Source organism: Rhea americana, unplaced genomic scaffold, assembly GCF_003343005.1.
Source record: "Rhea americana isolate MKP2758 unplaced genomic scaffold, rheAme1 scaffold_12, whole genome shotgun sequence".
NCBI lineage: Eukaryota > Metazoa > Chordata > Aves > Rheiformes > Rheidae > Rhea > Rhea americana.
Window position 1 is genome coordinate 451,313 of NW_028185261.1, and position 24,908 is coordinate 476,220.

Genomic DNA, 24,908 nt, shown 5'->3' on the forward strand with positions numbered 1-24,908 from the left:
GCAGCGCGCCTGGCCGGCCAGCTGCGCGCCCCCGGCAAAGCAAATCCTTCCCCAAAAAATCAATTTAGCTCAGAGCTGGATTAATTCCAGGGGAAGCGCTTAACGAAAAGGGTCGCTGAACCTGGATTTTAATTTACTGCTGCGTCCTGYCTCCTGAGAGTCCCCCCAAATCGCTTTGGAAACGTTACAGACTGAAAAAATATTATTTCTGACACTAGTGTTTTTCCAGGTGACTGAGGAATAGTSAAGCACAACAGCTTAACAGGGTGCTGCTTATCGTAACACGCGCAAGGATAAACAAACAGAAAATCCTAACCTCTCTGCAGTCCTCCCCCCGGCACTCACGAAGTATCTCGCAGGTTAAACTTTGAAAAAAGCGTTCAAACTACTGGGAAGAAAGGTTCTCCCAACACATGTCGTTTCTCAAGGCCTGCACCACGCCCAAACGCCGACAGGCGCCGCGGGCCGCGACAGGAGGCTCCAGACAAACCCGGCTGGGCCCGCGGCGCGCAGGGGCCGGCCACCGCCCGCCTGCTCGCGCCCAGCGGGCTCCGCGCCGCGCCGGCGCCTCCTCACCGGCCACCGGCACGCTCAGCCAGGCCCCTGATAACCCGGGATCGCTCCTGAAGAGCTACGGGATTTTAAAAACTCATTTTATCAGTTAAAAAAAAAAATCCTCAGTCCTAAGATACGCCATGGTAAGTTAGGAAACAGTTGCAATGACCTATAAACAGAAAAAGTGAAGAAGCTGGAGCAAATYAGAAGTTTAGTAACTGGTATCTTACACCATTAAACTTGTAAATTCAACCACAGCTAAGCACAGCCCACAGCTGAACCTCCCCYGTACGTGAGGTTTCAGGATCCCAGTCTGAACAACTCAAGAATTAGTTTTGAAGCTTCAAGCTAGAAATTAAGCCTGTAATACAAACAGTCCTAAAAAGAACAAAAATAAACTAGGAATCCTATCCCAGAGAAGAATCCACGTGTTGGTGCGCTCAGTGTTAAGACACTGGACAGGGCTGCTTGCCTGAAGAATCGATCGCGCTTGCAAACATTTACCATTAATTTACAGTACACTGCAATCCGCTCTCTAGCATCCAATGTTTAAAGCTACAAAAGACAGACACATTTTTTCTTGAAAAAGTACCATTTTTCAGTATGAAGTTGGTTTTTGTTGGGAAAGACACTGTGACCAAAAGCCGGTACCGTTGCTCCTGAGCGCGTGCACCGTCTCCCCTGAAAGAACATAAAGTTATCACCCAAAGGTGAGCAAAAACTGTGAACAAACCTCCTCCTCCTCCAGTGGGTTTTTCAAAATCACTTAACTTAACCTCTGTGCCCCTTTTTTGACCGACATTTCTCACAGCCTTTATAGCCGCTGGTTTTCCAGCCATCGCACTAACAGATCTCTACCAAACCCAGAGCGTTTAAGGAACGGGAACTGAGACGGAGGCGCCCACGCCGAGGGGGCCGGAAAAGCGCCCGCGTGCGACAGCCTGCGCGCAGGGGTTTCCAGACGCCACTAGGCGTTACCCCGCTCCACGGCTGACGCGCCAACAGCCGCTGAACCGCGCGACGGGGGCCGGGCGAGCGGCCCGCCCGCAGGCGCGAGCAGAGACGCGCGAGCCCTGCCACGGCCCCCCGCCCAGCGGCCCCGAGGACGGACGGTCTACGAAGTCCCTTCACGCAACCCCCAGTTAAACCGGGAGAATTTCTCAAAACAGCTTTCTGAAGCGTGCGGAAACCACCACCAACGGAGCCCAACCAGCGCGACACCGGCGCAAGGCCKGCTGCCGCGGGAGCCTTCTGCCCGCAGACTAACCGGGCGCCCGGCTCGCAGGAACGCCAGATCCTTCGGGAAAGTCCCTGTCCCCACCACGCTACCAACGGCCGCGGGACGCGGGAACGCGCCAGCGCGCGCTCGCGCCTCTGAATCGCACGCAGACGTGCTTCCGAACGCAGCCAAGGCGCCGAGCGGTCCCGCAACACTTCTACTCCTCTTCAGGGGTTTTCCGTCTCTTTTCTTCTCAAACCCGTCTTCCACATCTCTGGTCCTACTTTCCCGACGTAACTTGGAGGAGTGCGGAAGGCGGACGAACTACGGGCTCCCTGAAGACCTCCAGCCGGGCCGCGCGGCCCGCTCCCGGGCGCCATGGGCGCCTCGCCGGCGCCGCGGGCCACGGCACCCGGCCCCACCGGCTCCAGGAGCTGTGGGAGCAGCGCTTACTCCTGGAGTCTGGGCTGCAACATTAGCTTTCAAAGCTGCTACCACAGAGCTTATTTTTGGAGCCTCGGCGGCGGAATCAATCGCAGTGCTGCTTGCCCGGCAATTACCCGCACAGCCCGTGCTCTTGGGAGAAAACCAACAGGCCTTGAAGCGTTTATTTATCCCTCTGTAACCGCCTTACAGTTTTAGCAGCTGAGCTCAAACCCGGTTTGTGCACGCACTGAAAACGCCCACGCCCGCGAAGCCGAGCTGCCCGAGCGAAGCCGAGCTGCCCGAGTGAAGCCGAGCAGGAGGCCGCGTTCCCACGCACGTCCGACAGGGCTCCGAGCTGCCGCACTCAGAAAATACTTCATGGTCCTAAAATCACCTTTCTTAAAGTCTGAAAACCAAGTGAAGAGTTTTGACGTGCTCCAACCCAGCCGCAGCAGCAGTGAGACGTGAACAAGCCTGCGCTGACCGCTTAGTCGCAGTAGCCATCACTGYAGCTCTGCACATTGCTGAACACAGAAAATATCTTATCAAACTAAAAACGTACATACAGCAGATTTCTCTGGGCATTAGGAAAAAAAAAAAAAAAAAGGCAATAAACCTCTTTCTTCAGCCCAAGAAAACCAACCTCCTTTACTCAGGAACGTATAGGCTGAAGTCCCAACAGAAAAGAGGTGGCCTTCTTGGAGGTGAGGTCTAATGAGAAATAGCTTCCCTCTTCTCCTACTTGTTGATCTATTACAGCATTGGATGGATTTGCTKCATTTGCATTTCCTTCAAACTTTTCAGATAGGTTAAAAGAAAAAAGTGCAAAAGCAATACTTTAGATAATAGTTGAATTTGCAAGTTCAACTTGAATTTACAAATCAAGAGTACCAGCATTGTGTTTTACAATGAATTTTCTTTGCATATCTCTACCTGAAATGCTTCGTTCATCAGAATAAAGTGATCTAGATTTTGAGGAACGTGTGTAGAAATGATACTCGCTACAAACTAGCACAACAGCACACTCGTTAGTCCAACTGCCATTTTTTTGATCTGTTACTGTGCTATTTTACACAGAATTTTAAAAGCGTGACAAGCATGCCGGAAACAGCAATTGAGCAGGAGGTACCTCCTCTGCCAACCGCATCTAGCGCTACGAAAACCAGATTAAAATCTTGTTCGTAAGACAGCCACGAAGCAGACATGAAGATCTGGAAAGAGTGTCTCTCAGCAGTACTGCTCGAACCACCTCGCCTCCGCCGTCTCCGGCCAGGCTGCCTCGCTTAAGCGCTAACAGGACAGAAGGCAGCAGGAGCAGCAGTTCGGGAGGAGGCGGGGAAGAAAAGGAAAGGAAAAACGTCCCCCCAGTGCACACAGAGCAAAACCAAGAGTCACGGACAGGACTAAGCTCAGTTCTACTACTAACTCAGCCACTGCATGCTCTGAGATTATTAAATTTCACTCTCTAATCTTTAAACAGTAAATGAGATCTAATATCTTTTAAATGGAGTTTTAAATACTAAATTTATCTTCAATATTCTGGGTGAATCCCTAACTAACACAGTCTACTTCATACTACGTTTGGCTTACCTCATGTGCCTGAAGGTCAGTAACAACAACACTATTACTGAACTGTCCTTGAAGATGGTGAGTTACCAAAGCAGAGAGCTTATTTCACGAGAATGAATACTCTGAATTGGCTTACTGACACTTTTCTGGCTATTAAATCTAAAGCATTAGTAAGCTGACAATGTTTCAATTGCAAATAGTCTATTTAAATAAATGGAATAAAGACTTAAATAATCAAAGTATTTGCTAGATTAAATAAAACAACTACTTACCTTCAACAACCRGGATTCTTTCCGAGAGCCCATGCCCAGGTACTCCGCTCCAGAGAGGCCCGAGCCCCGGGGGGTGAGCCGGGGTGAGCTCAGACCACGCTGGCCAGCAATGCTCCTCGACTACCCCACTCCCCCCGCAACGGGGGCGGACGAACCAGGTCACCCCGCGCCCCGGGAGTCCTTCACCAACACTGACTCCAGATCTCCAGGGTGGGAGAGTGGCTCACATGAACAGGAATTCAGTTGAACCCCTGTGTACAACAAAAACGCTGTTCTTCTTAATCTAGAAAAGGTTAAGTAATACCACAAGAACGCCCAGGGCTTTTGGGATAGCTCCTCCTTTCTTGTACTGCCATTAGGGATGGGCGTATTTAGTGTGACAACAGTAGAAGTTTGGGGAAAAGGGGGCATGATGCTTCCCATCTAGCAGATGCAACTACCATTAAAGTATATTGCTTGAAGGGATACAAAAAAAAGCAATGAGGAGCTCAAAAGACAGACTCATCAATTCCATTAGTATTAGGTTAAGATTCCAGGAAAAAGAATTTCTCAAGGGAGAGGAAAATTTCTGCACAGAGGCCTTAAGGTTTCCATATACACGATCCTTGTGCAGAATATTAAAACCAGACATAAGGATGACTGGAGCCAATATTGCTCTGACACAGATTCCTTGGAACAGCTCGCAGATGATCCCAAGTTTTTCCAACACTAACAGGAAAACTTGAATAACTAATGCTGAAGCTTCACCAGGGCTTAAATGCTGATGTAATGACAGCTGGCCAACTTCCCTCCATATGCAAACATATGCTTGGGAAAATACGCAAGCCTGGTAGAAGAGCAGCTAATCTCAAATGTTACTCTGTAGTAATTAGGCATGAAGCAAAGTGCAAGCTATCTGCAACTACAAATTTTGTTTGGGGGAAAATTACGTTGATTTCAAAGGGAAGAATACTGGAAAAAGGAGAGAGACTTGAGTACCAAAACTGCCTTGGCTAGGCTAACACCAGTATGATCAGCGTTCAGTTTTACCTGCTATTTCTGATTTCTTCTGAAAAAAGAATTGATACTTAAAAAAAAGAGACAACAGAACTAAGGAAACTACTGATAAGACTGCCAGCATCAGAAACAAAATAACGCAATTCTTCTTCACTGGACGTGAGGCCTGAAGTTGGTTCATTTCACATATTGACACAGTATTCAAAACACCTTCATAAGCTGCTGCCTGTCAAGATAATGGGAAGTTTTTGAAGACCTAATTAGCAAAAAATAATCAGAATAACTAAAATAAAAGAACCAGTCCCACAGACTTGCGACTTCCCGACAAGAGAGAGTAACAGAAGATGTGACCTCGCTCCCGTCCTGATGACAAAAGAGTCACTGTTGCATTGCCCATGAGTGACATGATAGAGGAATACTATGCAGACRGTTCTCCTCAAGCATAAAGACTTTCTCCCTTCAAGTCAGCAGATGAAAATGAAGCAAATTTTCAATTTTAGGCAATAAGCATTTGCCATCGGTATTTCGTGTGGAAACACTTCAATCTTGCTGCCACATTCAAAGCATCAAAGTTGCATGGAGAGAAATGCTTCTCTTAGAGGCAAGCTTTCTCTGCTGTTGTGAAAGTTTTTCAGCATTGCTTAGAAAGCACTGAAGTGATGTTTTGCCAAAAAGTTACGATGACTGAAAATTCCAAAGTTTTCAAAATGGTAGAATAATAATTGTTGCACATATCTATAGCAAAAATCTTATAATCATCATTTCACGATATGGATTTCTGCAGTCCMTGTTTGGTCCTTTCATAGATTAACCTCCACAAACACTTCTGCAACCAAAAGCATACAAAATATATAGAAAAACCTTAACAAGGGGAATGGAATGAATACTGATTAGTTGACCCTTTGATGTAGGAGAAAAACAAGAGCCTTTGAAGTAGTGGATACAGACAGTACTAACACTGCAAGCTCAGGGACCAAAGGACTGGGATCAGCGATAATCAAACGAATAAAGCAGAATGCTGATCGATGCTTTAGTGAGGTATTAAGCAGACAGGACAAAAGAACGTCTGCCTTTTCAAGGACCTACTGACTACGACAGAAACCTGCTCTACCCAGTAGAGCGACGCTCCCGCTTTCCTGGCTGCAGGTACTTCACACTTGATGGGCAATGCTTTACTCGAACTACAAGACCCCAAGCTGTGAATTATTTCCAGAATATATGAAGATGTTCTCAATAAGATTCACCTAAACATTACAAGCAGGAGACTCTGAAGACGCCTTACAGGCTGAAATCAGAAGAGGTGAAATCTTACCAGGAATTTGCACTCCACTCTTTTAGAAAGGTTGTTTCTAGAAGCTTGTCCCTGATAGTTTAGAAACATCCTTTTAATTTTCAGTCTGTTACCTGTTTTTCTTGCACCAGGAGTATCTATTAGCTTAAAGAGATCTTCTGCCTCATAGTTTTATCCCCTAAACCCTCAGAACAATCTTATTCCCCATCAACTTTTGGTATATTAGGCAAAACATACCAAGTTCTTTTAGCTTCCTCTCTTAAGATTCTTTTCTCCATTTCCTTACACTTAATCTTTTTCTACATCTGTTCTAGTCTGAGTATTTTTTTAAAGCATGTGTGATCAGAACAGTTCATTTTCAGATTGAGATTATATTTTAAACTAGTTGCATTTAATCTTGCCAAACCTATATTTGTTTAAAGAAAAGTCATTTCAGAAAGTGTGTATAAAAACAGAAATGTACTTACCTAGAGACCTAAAACTACACATACAACCAAAAACAGGTCTACCCAAAAAAAAAGGGGGGGGGGAGAAAAAGAAAAAAGAAAAAAGAAAAAAAAAAGAAAGGAGAGAGACACTGAATGAGTAATTCCTGACCAAACAATGAAGTTGTCTTCCTCAAGGAAGAAGTGTGACTAGTGAATCACATCAACAGGAAGCAAGCAAGATTATCTCTTCCTATCACTCAATTCTGTATGCTCAGTTCATTGTTTCGTTAGTAATTACTCTGATCACAAGAGGTCCTACAAACGACACTTTCCCTCAGCAAATAACTTATCTGCAAGTTTGCATTCAGCCTATATGCTTTAACAAAGAATGAAGGGACTACTCTGTTCTTAAATTCTTGCATCATTTTACTTTCACTGATGTCTTTTAAAGATATTAGCATTCAGTAGGAAAATACAGCTGGAGGCAAAATGTGAGTAACTGCTGACGAAAGGCTATTTTCACCCACGCTGCTCCTAGAATTCCCCAACAAGACAACAGATTTCCACGCGATGGTAAGCTAGCTCATCGCATGCACAGTGAAGAGACAGGAACCACTGTCACAAGCTGCTAGAAGGGAAAATTCCAGCTCAATGTCAGGAAAAAATTTGGCAAAACACTGGAACAGGTTATCCAGAGAGGTTACGGCATCTCCATCCGTGGAGATTTAACATGCGACTGGCACAGTCCCTGAGTGACACAATCCAACTTTTATGTAAGAGCCTGCTTTGAGCAGGAGAGTGGACTAGAGGATCACCAGAGGTACCTTCCAACTTCAATTTTTCCACAAGTCTACGGTGTCGCTTGGTTGTTTACAGGCACTAGAACCTCCTGCACTTCGTGCAAGTGTGTTATGAAGATGGCACCAGCAAAGTAAAACTGTCCTGACTTATGAAAACACACTGTACAAAAATAAACTCCCATTTCATGTCAGTACACAAGTACTTTAAATTCTGTACATCAGCTGTTCAGCAACTCAAGAGAAAACTCCTACTTAACAACTGCACTTAACTATTAAAGGACCTTCCAAAGAAAAAAAAAGTTTTGAAAGCCATAGTTAGCTGCTGATTGTTCTTAAAAGGTCCATCTTCAGTATCGTTTCTGATTTACTTCCATAAAATTTGGTGTACCAGAAGCATTTCTAATCATTAAATAGCTGCACAAAATACAAATGAGAAAGGGATTTAATATAAGCTATGAAACATGTATATTTTTAATAGTCAAATATTATGCCAGGCATATTACTAGAACAGTTACTTAGAAATTTTGTATGATTCAGTAATGTAAAAATAAGAATCAAATCCAAGCTGAAACTGAAAAACATGATCTCGCTAGTCAAACAGATTAACACAGTAGTACAACTAGAATAAAATTGTAATTTATTCTAAGCCTGACCAGTTAGCCATGAAATTAAGGTACATTGATCTCTGAAAGCAGCAGCATTACCACTGCCAGCCTGTAATTTCTCAGGTAACACTGCCACCGAACCTGAGCTCTGCTGCAGGTGATCAGGCAAAGGGACCAGAGGAAGTCTGGAGAGAAGACAGGCAGAAGACACCTTTTGCCTTCTGCAAGCATAAACGCCATCAAGAAAATAAGCAAAAGGCACTAGGAGAAGGTACCAGCTACATGCCAGCTGAGTCAGAATCAGAGCAAAGCAGCAGCGAAAGCACAAAGYGTTACCTTAGAACAGCCCCTGTCCCCTGCACGCCCAGCACCTAAATAACCTAAGTTTAAGTACAGTTGGTTGAAATATTTTGGAGAGTAGAAGTGTTTTTTTAAATTCTTTCCTTTTCCCCTTGTCCTTCATTGAACCCTGCTTCCCAGTGAGTTTTAGCACTGAAGTAACAGTCTGACAACTTTCTCCCAACACATAAATGCATCTTTGTTCTTAAAATCTGCATGAGGCACTTAACTATAACAAACTTACTACAGGTCAGGCTTCTGTGTTAGCTTCATTGTCTAAATTAAAATTATGTTTAAGCCAATTAAACTGGTGTAGAGCTCACCACTGTCACATTTCTGCCAGTCTCTAAGCTAACCTCTGCTTACATCAGTTTAAATAAAATCATAAAATCAGATGTAACCACTAAGAATGTAAGGCCTGCTGTGCATTGGGAAAAAAAAAAAAAAAAAAAAAAAAAAAGCCACACACCACAGTGGTTACTTTCACAAGTAATTGAACTATGTGCAGAATTGTGTGATATTAGAGTCCTGCAAAAAGAATCTGAATGGTTAAATATTCAAGTGAATATCAAGTCTGCATAAAGCAGTATTAAGTTAGTAATGCAATTAACTTCTACTTGCATGAAAGCAAAAGGAAACAGGACATTTCTATTTTGTACACAAAATTCTCTAGAATCTAAAACTGTACTCTATTTTAAGTAAGTAGGTTTTATGATTTAAACTACAACAAACTATCAACACATCAAGACTTAAATTCCTGAAACAAGATGGATCTGTACACTACCCGTCTTCTAAAAACATGCCATAACATACACTATTTCATGTGTTATCTAGACAGGACAAGAAGTATGACAGACAAAATATTAGTTTTAGCACGTTTTAGTTAGATTTTCACTTGATTTACAGTATCATCAACATTCTGTTTTTAAAAGAAAACTATTAAGTCTTCAGGATTTTAGGAAGAAGTATTAGCAAAGCACCTACCACAGTTCAGGAATTACACAGGTACATGTACTACTATTTTTCAACTGCTGCTCTGCAGAATCTTGACTTTGTGCAACTACCACAGACACCTGAAACATCCAAATTCCTGAGCAAAGAAATTCTGCACTGAAGGTAAACTGTTAAGGTTTATTTAGTGACCTCAGTAACTCCATTGAGAAAAGGCTAGTAGTCTTTCACTGGAATAACTGTTCCTTAAATTCCCACCTTATTTTAAAACAGGAAAGTACAAAAATATTTAAACTCAGTTAAAAAAGAAAAACATCCCATAAAAGCAACATATAGGATACTAAAAATAAAATATAAAATGATATAGTTCATAACTAAGTGTTCTGCTACACATCCTAGCTACTGTGCATCAATGACATGTATGTATCAAGACCAGGAGAAACAAGAGCAAATTTTCTAAAATAACAAACATAGCCGGATGAATCAAGCTTGACTTCCCACTCCCACACACAATGACTTTTGACTCCATTCCCTTTTTATTCCTCTACCCACCCAATGGTCTTTGGCAAGAAATGCACAGTGAAAACCAAATAAAAAGAGACGAAAAATTCTACCGAAAATCATCTGTGCTTTTCTTCACATCTACCCTTCTACCTTTCCTTGTCTTGTTGGCTTCTGGAGCGTAAGTTGTTCTGATTTGTGGTATTTTACATACAGCAAATATGCAGCTCAGTTTAAAAGCACAGTATAACTAACTGCAGCTTATAAACCAATCTACAGAAAAGTTTAATCAATCATTATGGCCACTTCCACTAGGGCACTCTCCAAGGACAAATTCCTGTCTCAGAATCATTTGCAGGTAAATCTATCTACCATTTCACATCTTGAATAAATTGCCACAGAAAAAAGTAAGCCTGTGACAAAGGGTTAATGTCTTGCCAGGAGTTTTCTGTAGATTTTGCAAACACAGATGCAACTAACAATTGTTCAGATCCCAGGGTTGCTATTACAAAGTTATATTATTTGGAATACCTTCCTTGCTACACGTGATTTAATACAAGCTACACTTCACGCTTCGTAATGCTCAATGTTAACAGTTATTCTGGCTCTAGAAGCATTAATCACTTTTTCTAAATGACTGAATTAGTATYTTCAGAACCACACAAATACACAAACACATTAACATACTACTGCATGATATATTTTTTTCCTAATAACGAAAAAATGTAAAGAAAGAAATCAGTGAAAAAGTTTACTATGTTTTTGACTTCTAACTTTAAGGTAATAGTTCAAAAAGAAAGATAAGTAGAATTACTGTTCAAAATGTTTGTGAAATCTTGGGAATGTTTTCAATGACTGATTTAACTAAATCTGTTTATTTGAAATACTTTTCCAGAGCTTTATCATTGCTTAGAAGTGCTCACTATGTAACTTCAGCCTCAAAAATGCATTTGAACAAATCTGTTCTCCATTGAGAGAAAAAAATACAATAAAATCAGCTTAAAATAAATTTATTAAACAATACAAAAATAAGCATGCTGGAAATCAAGATACATAAATAACATACAATGCAAATGAAAATGGAAAACGAGACAAGTAACTTAACAACTGAGCAAAAAGGTACAACGCAAATGCTAAAATAAAATTTTAAAAAGCATTTACATTTCTAATGAAATGTTAATGATGCTGACAAAGGAAAAAAACACACACAGCTAAAATGCTTGAATATCAAGAATTGCTATTACTGTAGCACAGGTGAACACTAAAACCGTTGCAGACTTGAAAACATCTTCAAACATTCAACGACTAGCCTCTAGCATCGCASCCTTTCGGACCTGCTCACCTCGGGAAACGGGGGCACGGCAGATCCAGCCCCGGCACCTCCTGCCACTGGCAAGAGCTACTCGCAGGCACGTCAGGCCAGAGCAAGCTGCTGGGACTGCAGGYGAGTTCGAGTCACTGGTCCAAGGGAGTCTTTTCCTAACTCCTCCTAACTAGAGGCTGGCTTCAATTCTGAGACAGGCTTCAAAGCATATATTACAAAACTGTAATATATATACACTTAAAGATTGTGCAAGCTGTACCCTAAATATTCTTATTAAGCACATTTAAGATCTAGTCGTCTCCTTTACTTAATACCTCCCAAGCAGGACTTGCCTCTACCACAAGTTTTGTATGTAATTTACACACACAAATATGGTAAAGCTTCTTATTTGAAGCTGGAAACTAGACGGAACAATTTCTCCATCTTCAACTACATTTCTAAGATTAGATCCAAACAGTGCCAAATTCAGAAAATAATGCATTTAGAATTACATCAACCAAATCCTGCATCATACATGTTCCTTTACTAATTAAATCAGTAATTTAATCAACAACATGTATTCATTACTGTAAATTCTTCTCATTAGCAGCACAGGCACATTATGTTCCCTCTTTCGGTTGAGCATTTTTCAGGTAAACACACATAGGTTTGCAGGATCTCAATACTTGTTATGTCTAACTATAGTTTTACTGTAAGATCCTCAAAAAGGTGAGAAATTTTTGTAATTGAAAACTTTATTTTAGTTCACTTAACTTTCAAGATAAGCACTCACAAACCTACACTAAACATCAGTGATAAGATCATAAAACAGCTATTACTCAGCAATTTATTACTGACATCTGCAACACAGATTTACCTATCCATTCCACTAGCACTTCAAATACACTGAAGAGTCATTTTCTGTATTGTTTTGCCTATACTTTTTAATAATAGGCTTCACACACAGAAAGCCAATCCATTTACAATGTATTACTAGAGGAAGATTATTTGAGGCTAAGTCAGAGCTTATTAAATTTATTAATAAATTATTTCAAATATTTTTGCAAAACTAACAATACTTAAACAGAGTAGTTAAGACTAGCTTTCATTTCCAGACAACATATGCTTTGCTTTATGCATATTCCTTGATGGGACAAAAAGAGCAATAGAAAAGCAATAACCTTCCCCTCATGCAAAACTAACATTTTGAAGTTTTAGACAAACTAAACAAGAAAGGGGATTGGCAGAGGGTATCAGGATGGGAGGTTTACTAAGGAATTACCTATCATTAGTCTCTTGGGATTCTCAGCGAGCTATTATTTATACAGATGAAGGATTATTATTTCTTGTTACTTGGACAAGGTTTCCAGAGTTTATAAACCAGGACTCTGATGTACGTGTGGGGGGATGGGGCAGGAGGGAGCAGAGAACATATCAAATTATCTGCAAGCTTAAAAGGGGGAAAACTTTATATAGATAGAAAACAACCCTTTAAAGTAATTTAGCATCATTAAGAAACAATAGAACAAGCTGAAAGTGTCAAGAATTTAGTAAGTCTGTGCCCTTACCCAAAATTGCCTACTGAGCCTAACTATTCAAAGCTTATAGATCATTTCACATATCTTGTCCAAGATGATCTAAATAATTTGATACTTTCATACTTTTGAGCAACAGATATAGTTAGTTTTCCTGCGAAAGGATCAAAGTTCTGTTTTGCAGCAAGATGACAGACTACCATATTTATTAAAAAAGCAGCTGATAACTTTTAAATTTGCTCACATACAGGTAAAAGAGACCTTCGTTCATACACACACACACATATATATACACATATGAACATGCACACACATTAGCTGCTGAAAAATAAGTTAATTGTAAGCAGTTTCAATAATCCAATCAAAATGTTTACTTTGAATATATTTCCTGCTCCCTACTCAGTTTGTTACCACTCTAAAATTGCTTACATTCCTCTTGCGGGTGGAGCACAGCATTACTAGTAAAGCAGTTTGAGTCATAACTACCAACTGGCAGTACAAGCAGCTAACAAGACACTCGAAATAGTTTGGTTTAAAAAAAAAAAAAAGAAAAAGAAAAAAAAAACCAACCAAACAAACACCCCTCCAACTTTCTGCTACATTAACTAACTTGCAAACAAGGTAGAGGTTTTTTCTCCACCCCCCCCAACCATCTCCTCTCCCAGCACCCTTTCTGCTCTTTTACTCAAATATTAGCATTAATAATTCTTGAAGGTCTTATCAAAAATATATATCATTTTCATGGCATGGCATAACTGAGGGATCCATTTCTGTTAAATACAATTTGAATGTTTGTCTTATAAAAGGATACAGTAGTAACAAGACTCAATCTATCTCCATTTAATATACAATTATTTGGGAATTTATGATCTTACTATTACTTTATATTCTGAAGTTCTTGCATCTTTACATTCTGAACCTGATCAGAGGACACATCTTATCTTGCTTAGAGCTATAATTAATTTACTTAAAATTCTCAGATATAAACAAAATACATAGATATACACAAAAGAGGTATATCGTTCAAAGCATTCAAATTCATCTTTTTAAAGTAAGCGTGCTTTAAGTAACTACAAGTCAGTTAACAGTTCTGGGTTTTGTTGTTTATGCATCTTTTTAAACTTTGACAGTCTTTTTGGTATAGCATACAGAATTTATACAGTATTTATATATAAACGAAATACCAGGCAAACAGCACTCAGAGTTAAATCTAGAGATACTTGAGGGTTTTAATATGAAGGGTTTAATGAACTAGAACCCATTCCTTTAGTTTTGCTCTCCCCGACCTTCCATTCTATACACTACGGTTCTGGAGATGTCCTCGTTTGATTCAGGTGACACTTTTTTCCATACTGTTTCTTTTAAAGCAAGTTCTTGCTGGAGATTCTCATAGTCCATTGGTCCAAAGGAATGCTAGTTGTTCAAGCAACATACATTATTTATTAGTGTATTTGAAAGAAAAACCCCAAATTTGCAATCAATGCTAACAGACAAGTTTTATCTTTCTTCACCTCTTCACATATAAACCGTTATTTTCTGTTTTCCAGTTATAAACGGCAAACTTCAAAAATTGATTAATTCTTAGATGCACACATGCAAATAAAGGCACTATAAGAATGATTCTATATCTTCTCCTAGGAAAGTCTTCACATCTTACTTAAAACATTAATGGTAATAAAAAGCAAAGAGGTTTTCCTTATCTCAGTCATCCTCACACTCTTGCCATCTTTCTGTATATGTAGCTGGACTGGATTCAGCTCTTTCCCAGAGACTGCTTATACCACTCCTTAGTAACAGGCACTGGTCTACAGCAACATAAGGCCTGAGGTCATTGCCTGGGCAGCTCTCACCAAGAAATGGCATCTCAGTAATATCACTATGAAAAATACTGAACATACATCTCATGCACAGTAGCACAGAATAGAAAGACTAAGCCACCAGCTGGTCAAATCTTTATTTAAAAATCAACTAGAATAGGAAAATATTTTTGTGACTTCTATCAAATACCAAGTATTTACTCTAGTTTGAGAAGAGAACTGCAAGAGATAATTAGAATTACARTCTAAGATGAATCTAAGATGAAATTCTATTTTATCAAATCCTGTCATAGTGTGGTTCACCCATACAAGTGTCCACTAATAAAGTACACAGATTAATTTATCTGAAAGTTTTGATGCAATACATGTCATTGAGCAGTTTTATATCGAGAAGAACCTTCTATTTTCCATTTGAAATATACATACAACACTCACTGAAAACATGCATTAACTTACCCGYTGATCACCACCTTCTCTGCGAGGATCAAGCTTCTTTGCAAAGTGTCTCAAATTATCATAGTTATGGAAATTGCACAGAGAAACCAGATCCTAAAAACATTTAGAGAACATACATTATCCTTTGCATATGTGATAGTTAAGTGCACATGAAATTATAATAAATAATACTAGCACTTATGTTTTACATCCATATATACTAGTATGAATTGTTTCTCTAATGTTTTGAAAATTGTATACTTAACAACTATAGGGAAAAAAGTGTCTATACAAGTTCTACAGTTTCTGATGTAGCATAAAGAAGATCAGGTTATCATTACATCATGAAGTATTCTTTTTCAAAAATGCTTCTACAATGTTTCAGAAAGATTAATGAAAATCAGTATCTCTAGATGTCCACAAAATGAATTGAATGTTACTTACTATGAGAATGCAAACTTATCTCCTTTTCTAGGATGTCCATCCTTAGAATAGATCAAATTTGGTATATATGGAAGTCTAAAGAATCACTGTTTGATTTAGTCAGATCTCAGCATCGTTAACTGGAGCTCAGTAGGCATCATATGCAAAAAAAAAAAAAAAAAAAAAAAAAAAAAAAAAAAAAAAAAAAAAAAAAAAAAAAAAAAAAAAAAAAAGCTGCTTACATGACAAAAATGTATCCCTTTAACACTATTGCCCATCTTGTCCAGAGGAGGTGACCAGCACATCAAGCCCATAACATTAGGAACAACCAGAAGAATCCCACCAGCAACTCCAGATTTTGCAGGAAGACCAACCTATAGAAAAATCAGACAATTAGTGTCCCCTGCAGACGTTCTTCACTTCCATAAGACAATGCTGCAGCATTTTATTGAAGATTATTATGCAGCACTTTCAAGATGTGGTTCTGGAAAGCACTTTGAGCTAGGAAAGTTCTATTACTTATCTCTTTTTAGATAGATGATAATCTGAAGCACAGTTCAGCATGATTGAGGCATGCAGTCATTGAGTTATTTGCTTTCAATAACACAGTAGTAAAGTAAGAAAGATAAAATGGCTAGATAAAATTAGTATCTTAAGACTACTTACGTGGAAGGCAAACTGCCCTGAAAAGTCATACATGCCACAGGAATGCATTAAACTCAGGGTATTGCGGACTGCTTCAGGACTCAGAACTCTTTCACCAGTGATTGGGCAAAAGCCACCGTTAGCCAGAGTTGCTGCCATCACACTTGCCGATTCACACGTTACTTCTATTGAACAAAGCTTATGAAAGAGAGATTAAGATTATAAGTAGTATAAAGCCTCAATAGCACAATAAGGCTAGCTATAGCCTTAACAAATCTCTATATAAATAACATTACATAAAATAGCCTGTAGCATAACATTTGTTACAGATGACACTAGTAGCATCCATTAGTACTATCTGAATCCTCCTAATACAAGATCCCAGCGTCGGTGTTGATAATCCTGCTTAGCAGTTTGGGACTGAAGCACTACACTACATAATACCATCTACTTCTAAGAAGTATTTTTAGCTTCTCAATTTAAGCATCTACAAACTTTAAACTTACATTTTATACCTCAGTTTTCTAAAGTGAAAATAATTCTTCCTCGCTTTACAAAGACAGTATGCAAATAAGTTTATTCCTGTTCACTGACTTCCCAATTATGCTAGTGTGGAAGAGGCATTACAGAAAACACAGAGAAAAACAGTAATTCAGTCTTTTTAGTAGAATCTGAGTAGCATGAAGGAAAATAAGTATTGTGTAGCGAGGAGGAAAAAAAAAAAAAAACACTGAATTACTGCCCATTGTACGAGCCCTTTTTTTCTGAGTACCAAGAGGAAAAAAGGGATTCTGCTAGGGAAAAAAAAAAAGAAAATTCACCAGTCAAAGAACTGGAGATCAGAATGCATGATTATGAGGCCAAATTAAAACTGCACAGGCAAAGTCAGTTTTGTCATTTCTTAACTTCTGACTAGCCTTGCACTCAGAAGCGTATCAGGATCTGGGGCAGGGGGATAGGAAGTATTTTAAAGGCATGCTTAATCACTATATTAAAATAAATTCAGTTTTATTCTGTAACAATAACTGGCCACTGAATGGACTACTAGCTTGCATCTCAATTAATATGAAGTCTAGTTTACACACAGCTTACCTTACAGACATTTCATTTAAAGACTATAGCAGTCACATCCCTACGCAATGAAACTTGGATAAAGTTTATTGTTTGCAGTTTGCACAGGTAAGTATCATGAATCAAAAACAAATTCCTTTTGAGAACTCCAGATTTTTTTTTAACCTATCCCAGAGAGACTGAATCAATCACAGATTCTGCCTCTTGAAAACTAAATGCAGCAGACCTGAACTAATTTGCTGAATGCAAACAAAACAAAAACAAACAAACAAACAAAAACCACTACCAAAAAGGGGAGAGGGATCTTGTAATCATGGTGTTCATAACACTACTCTTGAGTTTACAATAGGGCATACACATACTATACACATACAATAAAGAGCAGCAACCCAAAGAAGCAGAAATTTTCTGTCAAATTCATTGAAGTAATACAACACCTTTTATACTTCTGAACCACTAGTCTTTTAAAGGCTCCTGTAGTTTGCATTAGCAATAAAGACATCTCAAGTACAGCATTTAAACAAATACAAATCTGGATGCATCAAATGTACATCATCCATTTCAAAACAAGAGTTTAACAAACACTGACAAAGTTAACTGTAAAACATTATAACCTCCACATATACAAACAGATTAGCTTCTATTGCCAATAATAGTAATTCCAAGTCTGTTATAAATCTCAGTTTTAGAGTCAGTTACCTGGAAATAGAAGTCTAGTATTGCAACCATGTCTGTGCCTTCTGGAAAGCACTAATGAGAAAAACAAAGAGAGTCCTTAGCTAAATTACGTTTTTAAATGCATCTTTTAGAGCATCTTTAAAAATTAAGCAATATTCTTGTCAGCATATGAAACACTGTTCGGAGTTTAAAACTAAACATTTATTTAAATGTAAAGAGCACAAAAATTAAAAATATTTTCCATTTAAAAATAATACAAAGTTGTGCAGTTTTAATACCTAGAATAAAGCCATTTGTAAAGCCATTCGTTGTACTGCATAGGTTATGGACTTTAGGCCACATAAAACATTACATCACCATGACTAGTATACATAAACAAGATTAAAGGTACTCTATTAAAATTATGCAAGTATTTTACACTCTTTCCAAATGAGACAATGATCTGCACAACAGTATTAAAACATACACAACATTAGAATAAACTATGCCATTCTATAAATCATCAATTGAAATGAATGAAAAACTTCACAGGCCAAGRCTATGAAAAAATCCACACAATCTTGAAAATATGACTAAAAAAAACCCAACCTTTTTTTCTTTCAAGTAGTAGCCTATTGCAAAGTTTCTATCTCCGCTCTCTCTTTCAGACTGGAACCTTAAAACAAAAGCAGAAAATCCAGAACAAACTTTAAAAATGCTAAAATTCAGAGAAGCATAGTGCAATTCAAGAAAACTGCATGTAAAGAATATATTACTCTCTGAACACATATGTCATAATAACAGAACACAGAAATTGCCACAGACGCTCACCCCAACACGCCTAACCCAAGGAGAAGCATGTAGGAGAACCTTATCTCCCCAGAACACAGCAAGGAATAAGCTTGATAAGGACTCCCAATTCCCTGGAAAATGTCCCCACTACAGCTAAGAACCCAGTCACTACACGGTGACCTGGAACGGCAGAGAAGACTAAAAGGCTCCCCTTCTCTTGAATCCAACAGGAAAATGTCCATATTTTAAGGTGTTTGAGCAGAAGAAAGGTATTTATAGGAACAATACAAAAAAATTTTAACTCATTTTGGAAATGAGGAATGAAAAGCATCAGTAATTATTAAAACTGTCTAGCAATCAGCAAAAATAAACTTACAAAATCTGAGAAAAAGCAAAAGAAAAGCAGATTGTTTCAAAATACCTATTTTGGAGAGAAAGAGATAAACAGTGGCATGTTGTGACTTCATAGTTTTCTATAGCTACACATCTTTATTTTTCTTTCATTGGTCCAAGTCTGTTCCATCAGAAGTCAATGGTATTTTTATTTTTAAATCAACGTCAGGTGCATGTCATTCATAAAACTTGCCAGTTAAATAAGAATAATGACGCCTTGAAAAACTATAATATACCATTTGCCTAGCACAGTAAACATCAGTGCTCCAATTCAGACATAAATTAAAAGCTGAAAGCTGAATTTAGGTTGCTACATAGCCAGATCTTACTAATGAAGCCTTTAAATATTAAATAAAACATTCACTTTCTGAACTATTTTTTTTACAGCTAACTGAGCTAACTTTCAGGTATCTGTTTAAAACAAAATTTGTTCGAAAAACAATTTGCAGCTATAATCACGAATGTAAATGAGATCTATGAACAGTATAAAATCACTATGACTGTAAAGAGGCTTTACTTGCTGACTTTTCCCACCTGTTAATTTCTGATCTGTAAAATTGTATTGCTCTGACTAACATTTTTTATGTATTTATTTCTTATCAGTTTATTGCATTTGTAGCTGCACAGATACTCATTTCTTATCACTGAGAATAACAAAGCAGAAATAGCTTCATAAAAGCATACGTGGTAACTCGGGATGAGCTAAGCTAAACCTACACAGGAAGGAAATGCCAACAGGGATTTCTGAAATGCAATCCCCCTCTAAAAGCAGACGACTATTTGCATTCTCATTCCTACACAATTAAGACTCTTCTTTTCTGATACTAGTTTCTGAGGATGACTCTGCTCTGCATACTACRGTATTTTGCCTATAAGGATCCAATAAGGACTCCTGGTTAAGTTAATCTAGCATATGCCTTGCAACTCCAACAGATGCTTTTGGTTTTAACCACTGATTTTATCAGTGGTCCTATGAACACATCAGAAAGGTAACACAATGTCACCAGCAAGATCCTAAATCAGAAGTACTGACGTTAGCTCAACTTCGCAAGATAGAAAACTGCCCTGAAAAATGAGATACTGTTATATGCCAGAAGACCTAAGAATTTTTTTTATTATTATTATTTTTTAAGAATMCMCTKWAAAAGACTTTCTAGACATCTAGAAGTAGATACATATGAGAGCCAGTAGACCACCATATAGACTCAGTAGCTTCCCTACAGGCTGTAGCTACTGGGATGTATAAGCAGTTTCTACAACATACTAGTCGATACTCAAAGGAATTATGATTCCTTTTAGCTCCTTGCTGAAAAGGCTACTGACCAGGCCTAAGTTCAATGCTCAAGAAGATGACAAAAACAAGCAATATTTCTGCCTTTCACCTCTTCTCACTTTTACAGTTTCCTCAGGTTTCCACAAGGAAAGGGAAACCTTCAGCATCATTCCTTTCTTGCACTTGAACGTAAGTTACAAAGTTTGCCTTGAGCGAATACTCTTTTCTGTCAGTCCATAACAGACACGATTGAAGATTTGCTGCGTTTTGACTAACATAAGGAGCCTATTTTTGCATATAAACTTTTTTCTTTTCTTTTCTTCCTCCTCCAGCCTACGTCTTGTTTTCTTTTTTGCTCAACAAAACTAGGAGCAGCTGCACTCAGGGATTCTTTTCCTTGCCCCAAGGAAGGGAGCAAGGATTTACGATCACATCCTTCAAGGAGTCAATCAGTGAAACCAGAGGTTTCAAAACAGACTCTCTCTAAAAATAAAGACACAGAAGTCCTTGCAATTAAGATTTTTTAGTCCTGGCTATAGTTCAGTTCAATTCTGCTATACACCTTTTCCCCAGTAGAGGTTATCGGTGCAAAATTTAAGTTAAGCTTCAACATCTCAGTATGCACAGTACTCCTTACCCCACACAGGTAAGCCAACTTGCAGATAAGGCCAAGTTCATGATCCTATTCTTAARAGTTTCTAAAAAGGCAACAAAAGAAAGGAAGTACTTTCGACAGCAAGCTGTAATGAAGGGGCCATTCCCTGACAACACTGATCAAACCACAGAGGAACCTGAGGATCAAGTTGCAATTCAATTCATGACCAGGCTAAAGGCTACACTGTGTCACGATGAGTCAGCATGAAACCTAAAGAAGGAATCTGAGTGGATCAAAAAGTCGGTAATTCTCTCCCATCTGGTTATTCTGTTACGTTTGTACAGACAGCAGAAGCCCTAATGAAAGCTAGYATCTTTCATAGGAAGCACTTCGATACTAACAAAGCTCAGCAAAAATACTAGTCATCTTGTTGCTCTTTCCTCCACATGTGCAGGGACTGGTACCCTGGAAAGCACTCTGCTACGTAACACACACAAGATTCTCACRCTGCTGCCTCAAAAAGCTCTCAGATTTTCCAGGATGCTATACATTGAATCAATGGGGGGAATTACTCATTTTAGAACAGAATTCAAATACATTGCAAAAAAAGCATAAGGAGTTCCAATTGTACTAAGTATGCTTTCTAAACACTTGAGATGCACTCATTTAACATGSGCAGTTTAATTTTTAATACGAATGCCAGTAGAGTTGTGCTTACAGCTCTCACTGTAAGAGCACCAACAGAGCACTGAAGAGAATAAAATGTCCAAGAAATAACCTGACACTTTTATGCAGTATTTAGCCACTGTGCTAGTCAGCCACATATATGAATTTATTCTTGCATAATTTTAAACCAAACACAGAACCTAAACATAAGGGGGTTTCAATGTAAATAAGCAACATCTGCTGAAAGCTCAAATAGCCAAGCATCAGTTGAGCTTACTGTCCATCTAACTTCATTAAGTAAATAAAAGAAATACTCACGTAGCATTACTGAATCCAACATATTCATTACCCGCCATTTTATTCATGAATTGCATCACCTGGGGCAAGGGGAAACAGAGGAAGAGAGTGAAAAAAAAAAAAAAAAAAAAAAGCATTCTAACATTTTCAGACATTGAAACATTGTAACTGATCAACTTTCAATCCAGGCTTAACTAAGCCTCTCATATAATACAAATTTACAGATGAAATTTTAACCACTAGATGTTTAAATAACCAAGTGCAGACAAATACTAGGAAGTTTGGTTTGAAATGACTATAATTTCAACTTGAGACTTCCACCATTTAATTTAATCAGGAAAAACATAAGAATGTCATAACATTCACTTACATAGTCAAATTTTTCTGCATTATTTGCTCCTTGCTGCAAGAAAAGAAAAAATAATTAACAAAAATTGTTAACATAATGAATAAGTTCACTTAACAGTATTAGAAACTTTACTGCATATAACTAAGGTATGAGGCTACTTAAATATAAAAGGTACTACAATTATTTCACATGTTAATGAAAAAATTAGTGTTAGATAAGTAAAAGCTTTAATTATCATTTAAATTAAATAATCCTATAAGATGTCTTATCAAAGACCTGTATGTTGAAAATGAATTTAAACTGAAAAAGGTATGCTTTATTTTAAGTGCTCTCTATTCAACTTTATGTATTTATCAAAAGTTAATGCAGCAATTAAAGCAAAAAAAATGAAACTATTATCAGTGTAAATATAATGAAAACATTAACTTCTTTGTAGATTATTACTCAAAGGCAGTCTTATATTACCAGAGCTGAGCATACAGAAATTCAGGCTACTGAGATTAAAGTTTTTCCAAGTGCCCATACTAAGAATTTGGATCAAAGACTTAAAATAAAGTGTTACCCCTTACTATGAAAATAATTGCATTGAATAAAAAAAAAAATCTGATTTGATTATTATCTGAACAATGCTCTACCTATTAAACAGTTAGAAAAATAATCTTACATCATAAAATATAGTACTTCAACATTTTGCTAACAATATAAGGGAAAAAAAAACCCTAAATCTGATTTAATAAGGGTATTACTGAAACCTTATTCTTAGGGCTGGTTTGTTTCAGTGTTTTTGAGGGGGAGAGAGGGATTGTTATTTATTTATTTATTTTAAGAATAACTTCAAATTTAGTAATTGCCAGTTAAAGATGTATTGATTCTTCAACAGTTTGACAGTTGACCTTTCATAAATTCCTACAGCAAGAAGTGGGAAGAGGGGTAGACGGATAATAATAATAATAAATATTGCATGTTCTACTGTGCGGTGGGTTTTCTGTTTTTTTGAAGCAGCCAAGTACTTGCTTGTGAAGAAGTTTAAAAAAAAAGACAATGGTATCACAAACTGACAGAAACAATACATCTGGAAGGGATGATTTTACAAATAATTTTAGTATTAAAGATATTCTAGTTAATAAAACCTCCTGTTTAACATATCTCAAGTAATTCAAGACACTACTTGCACTATGCTTAGTACGGGAGCGGGGAAGCAAGTGGAAAAAATAGAAGCTTTAAATCAACCAGTATTTTACTTAATGAAATGCGTAAAGCCAGTCTTGTTTCCCACTCAATATGTGGATTAGGGTGTTGCAGATAATCTGTGAAGCCCATGCATCAGCTCATCTACAAGAGGATGTGCAGTCATACACGTACGATCACTAGCTGAAAGGAACACCACACTGTTTTGTCAAAATTATGCGCCAGTGGTTACCTTATGCTTAAAAGCTTAAACCTTAAAGTCAATAATCTCTAGCTAGATAATTTGTAATAATAAATAAAAATAAAAAAGTTCATGATACATTTCATCAAAATGTTCCTGTATAATACACCAGAACATAACCCTTAAAATTTTAATTCCAAATCTGTTCAATGAAAAATAATTAAAAGAAGAAATTACCAACTTCATTGAACTGTTGCAGTTGTCAAAATATTCCATAGATCCTAATGCTGTAAAATATGTAACAACATTTAAACCACAAAAACCTTTTCAACCTTTCAAATGCACAATGAACATCTTTTCTGGGAAAGTGGGTCAGCATTAGTTATGGGATGCTGCATTGGTAATTGTATGGTTAGACATTTATAATAAATTGAAACAAGTTCTTTTGTTAAAAAAAGAAAGAGGAAGAAAGGGATCATGCTTTCTGCAAAAAAATAAATACATCATACTTCACTTCTCTTTTTTTTCGCCCAGCAGAAAAAAGAAAATCCCCTGCCCTTCAACAAAAACCTAACTTCACTAGCAGTATATAAAATCAGTGGGCGAAAGACCCAGTACAAACCTTTTATATAAAAAAGAAAAGGTTTCTTTTAAAAAGTTGCATCTAATTTCATACATTTGGGGAAGAAAGTCTTCTGTATACTGATTCCGATGATGTATTTCTAGTCCCTGATGCTGCACACGTTTTATAGACACTTCATATGAAACACAAGAGCAGTGCTACCGAAGTTAGACTGCTTGTGTACCTAAAATCTCTGCCTAAGTAATCACATTACCAAGACCGCAGTATGTATTTAACATAACTCGTAATTCAAACAAGAAATTCCATACATGTGATAACTAAAAAAAAAAAAGTATCAGCACAGTTTCTGTATTTCAGCAGCTGACAGAGGTAAACTATCCTCCTTCTAAAAACCTAAAGAGACACTGATGCCACACACAGTCAATGATTACAATTTAGGTACAGATACAAAATCCTAGCATTAAGACTACTGAGCACCTTTTCCACAATAATTTAAACGAGTATAAAAGACAAGAAACTTCCATTCTTTTTCAAGTGCTTAATATTTTTAGCTTGATTATATAAGCTTTGAGGTTGGGGAGACTAGGGGGGTATTTCTAAAAGGCATTTACTTATTAAACAAAATTAATCCATCTAAGGCATTAAAAAAACATTTCATGCACTATCTCCACAAACACTTAATACATATACTAAAACATATGTTCATATACACACTTACTGTATACATGCTTGTGTGTATATACATATGGAAAA

At 37.9% G+C, this 24,908-nt stretch overlaps 1 protein-coding gene across 2 annotated transcripts in view; it reads right to left on the reverse strand.

Annotated features, from left to right (window-relative positions):
• GLS (glutaminase) overlaps positions 1-24,908 on the reverse strand; it is a 56,452-nt gene that overhangs the window by 6,425 nt on the left and 25,119 nt on the right. The window contains exons 8-15 of one of the 2 annotated variants that reach the window (XM_085321344.1): positions 22,225-22,257; positions 21,876-21,934; positions 18,448-18,514; positions 17,881-17,931; positions 16,132-16,308; positions 15,708-15,839; positions 15,064-15,156; positions 10,947-14,203 (exon numbers count right to left, since the gene is read on the reverse strand). In XM_085321344.1, coding sequence (XP_085177470.1) covers positions 14,057-14,203; positions 15,064-15,156; positions 15,708-15,839; positions 16,132-16,308; positions 17,881-17,931; positions 18,448-18,514; positions 21,876-21,934; positions 22,225-22,257 — 759 coding nt within the window. In that variant the 3' untranslated portion in view covers positions 10,947-14,056. Of the gene's footprint in view, positions 1-10,946; positions 14,204-15,063; positions 15,157-15,707; positions 15,840-16,131; positions 16,309-17,880; positions 17,932-18,447; positions 18,515-21,875; positions 21,935-22,224; positions 22,258-24,908 lie in introns of those variants that run through there. The other variant, XM_085321335.1, reaches the window with a different exon arrangement.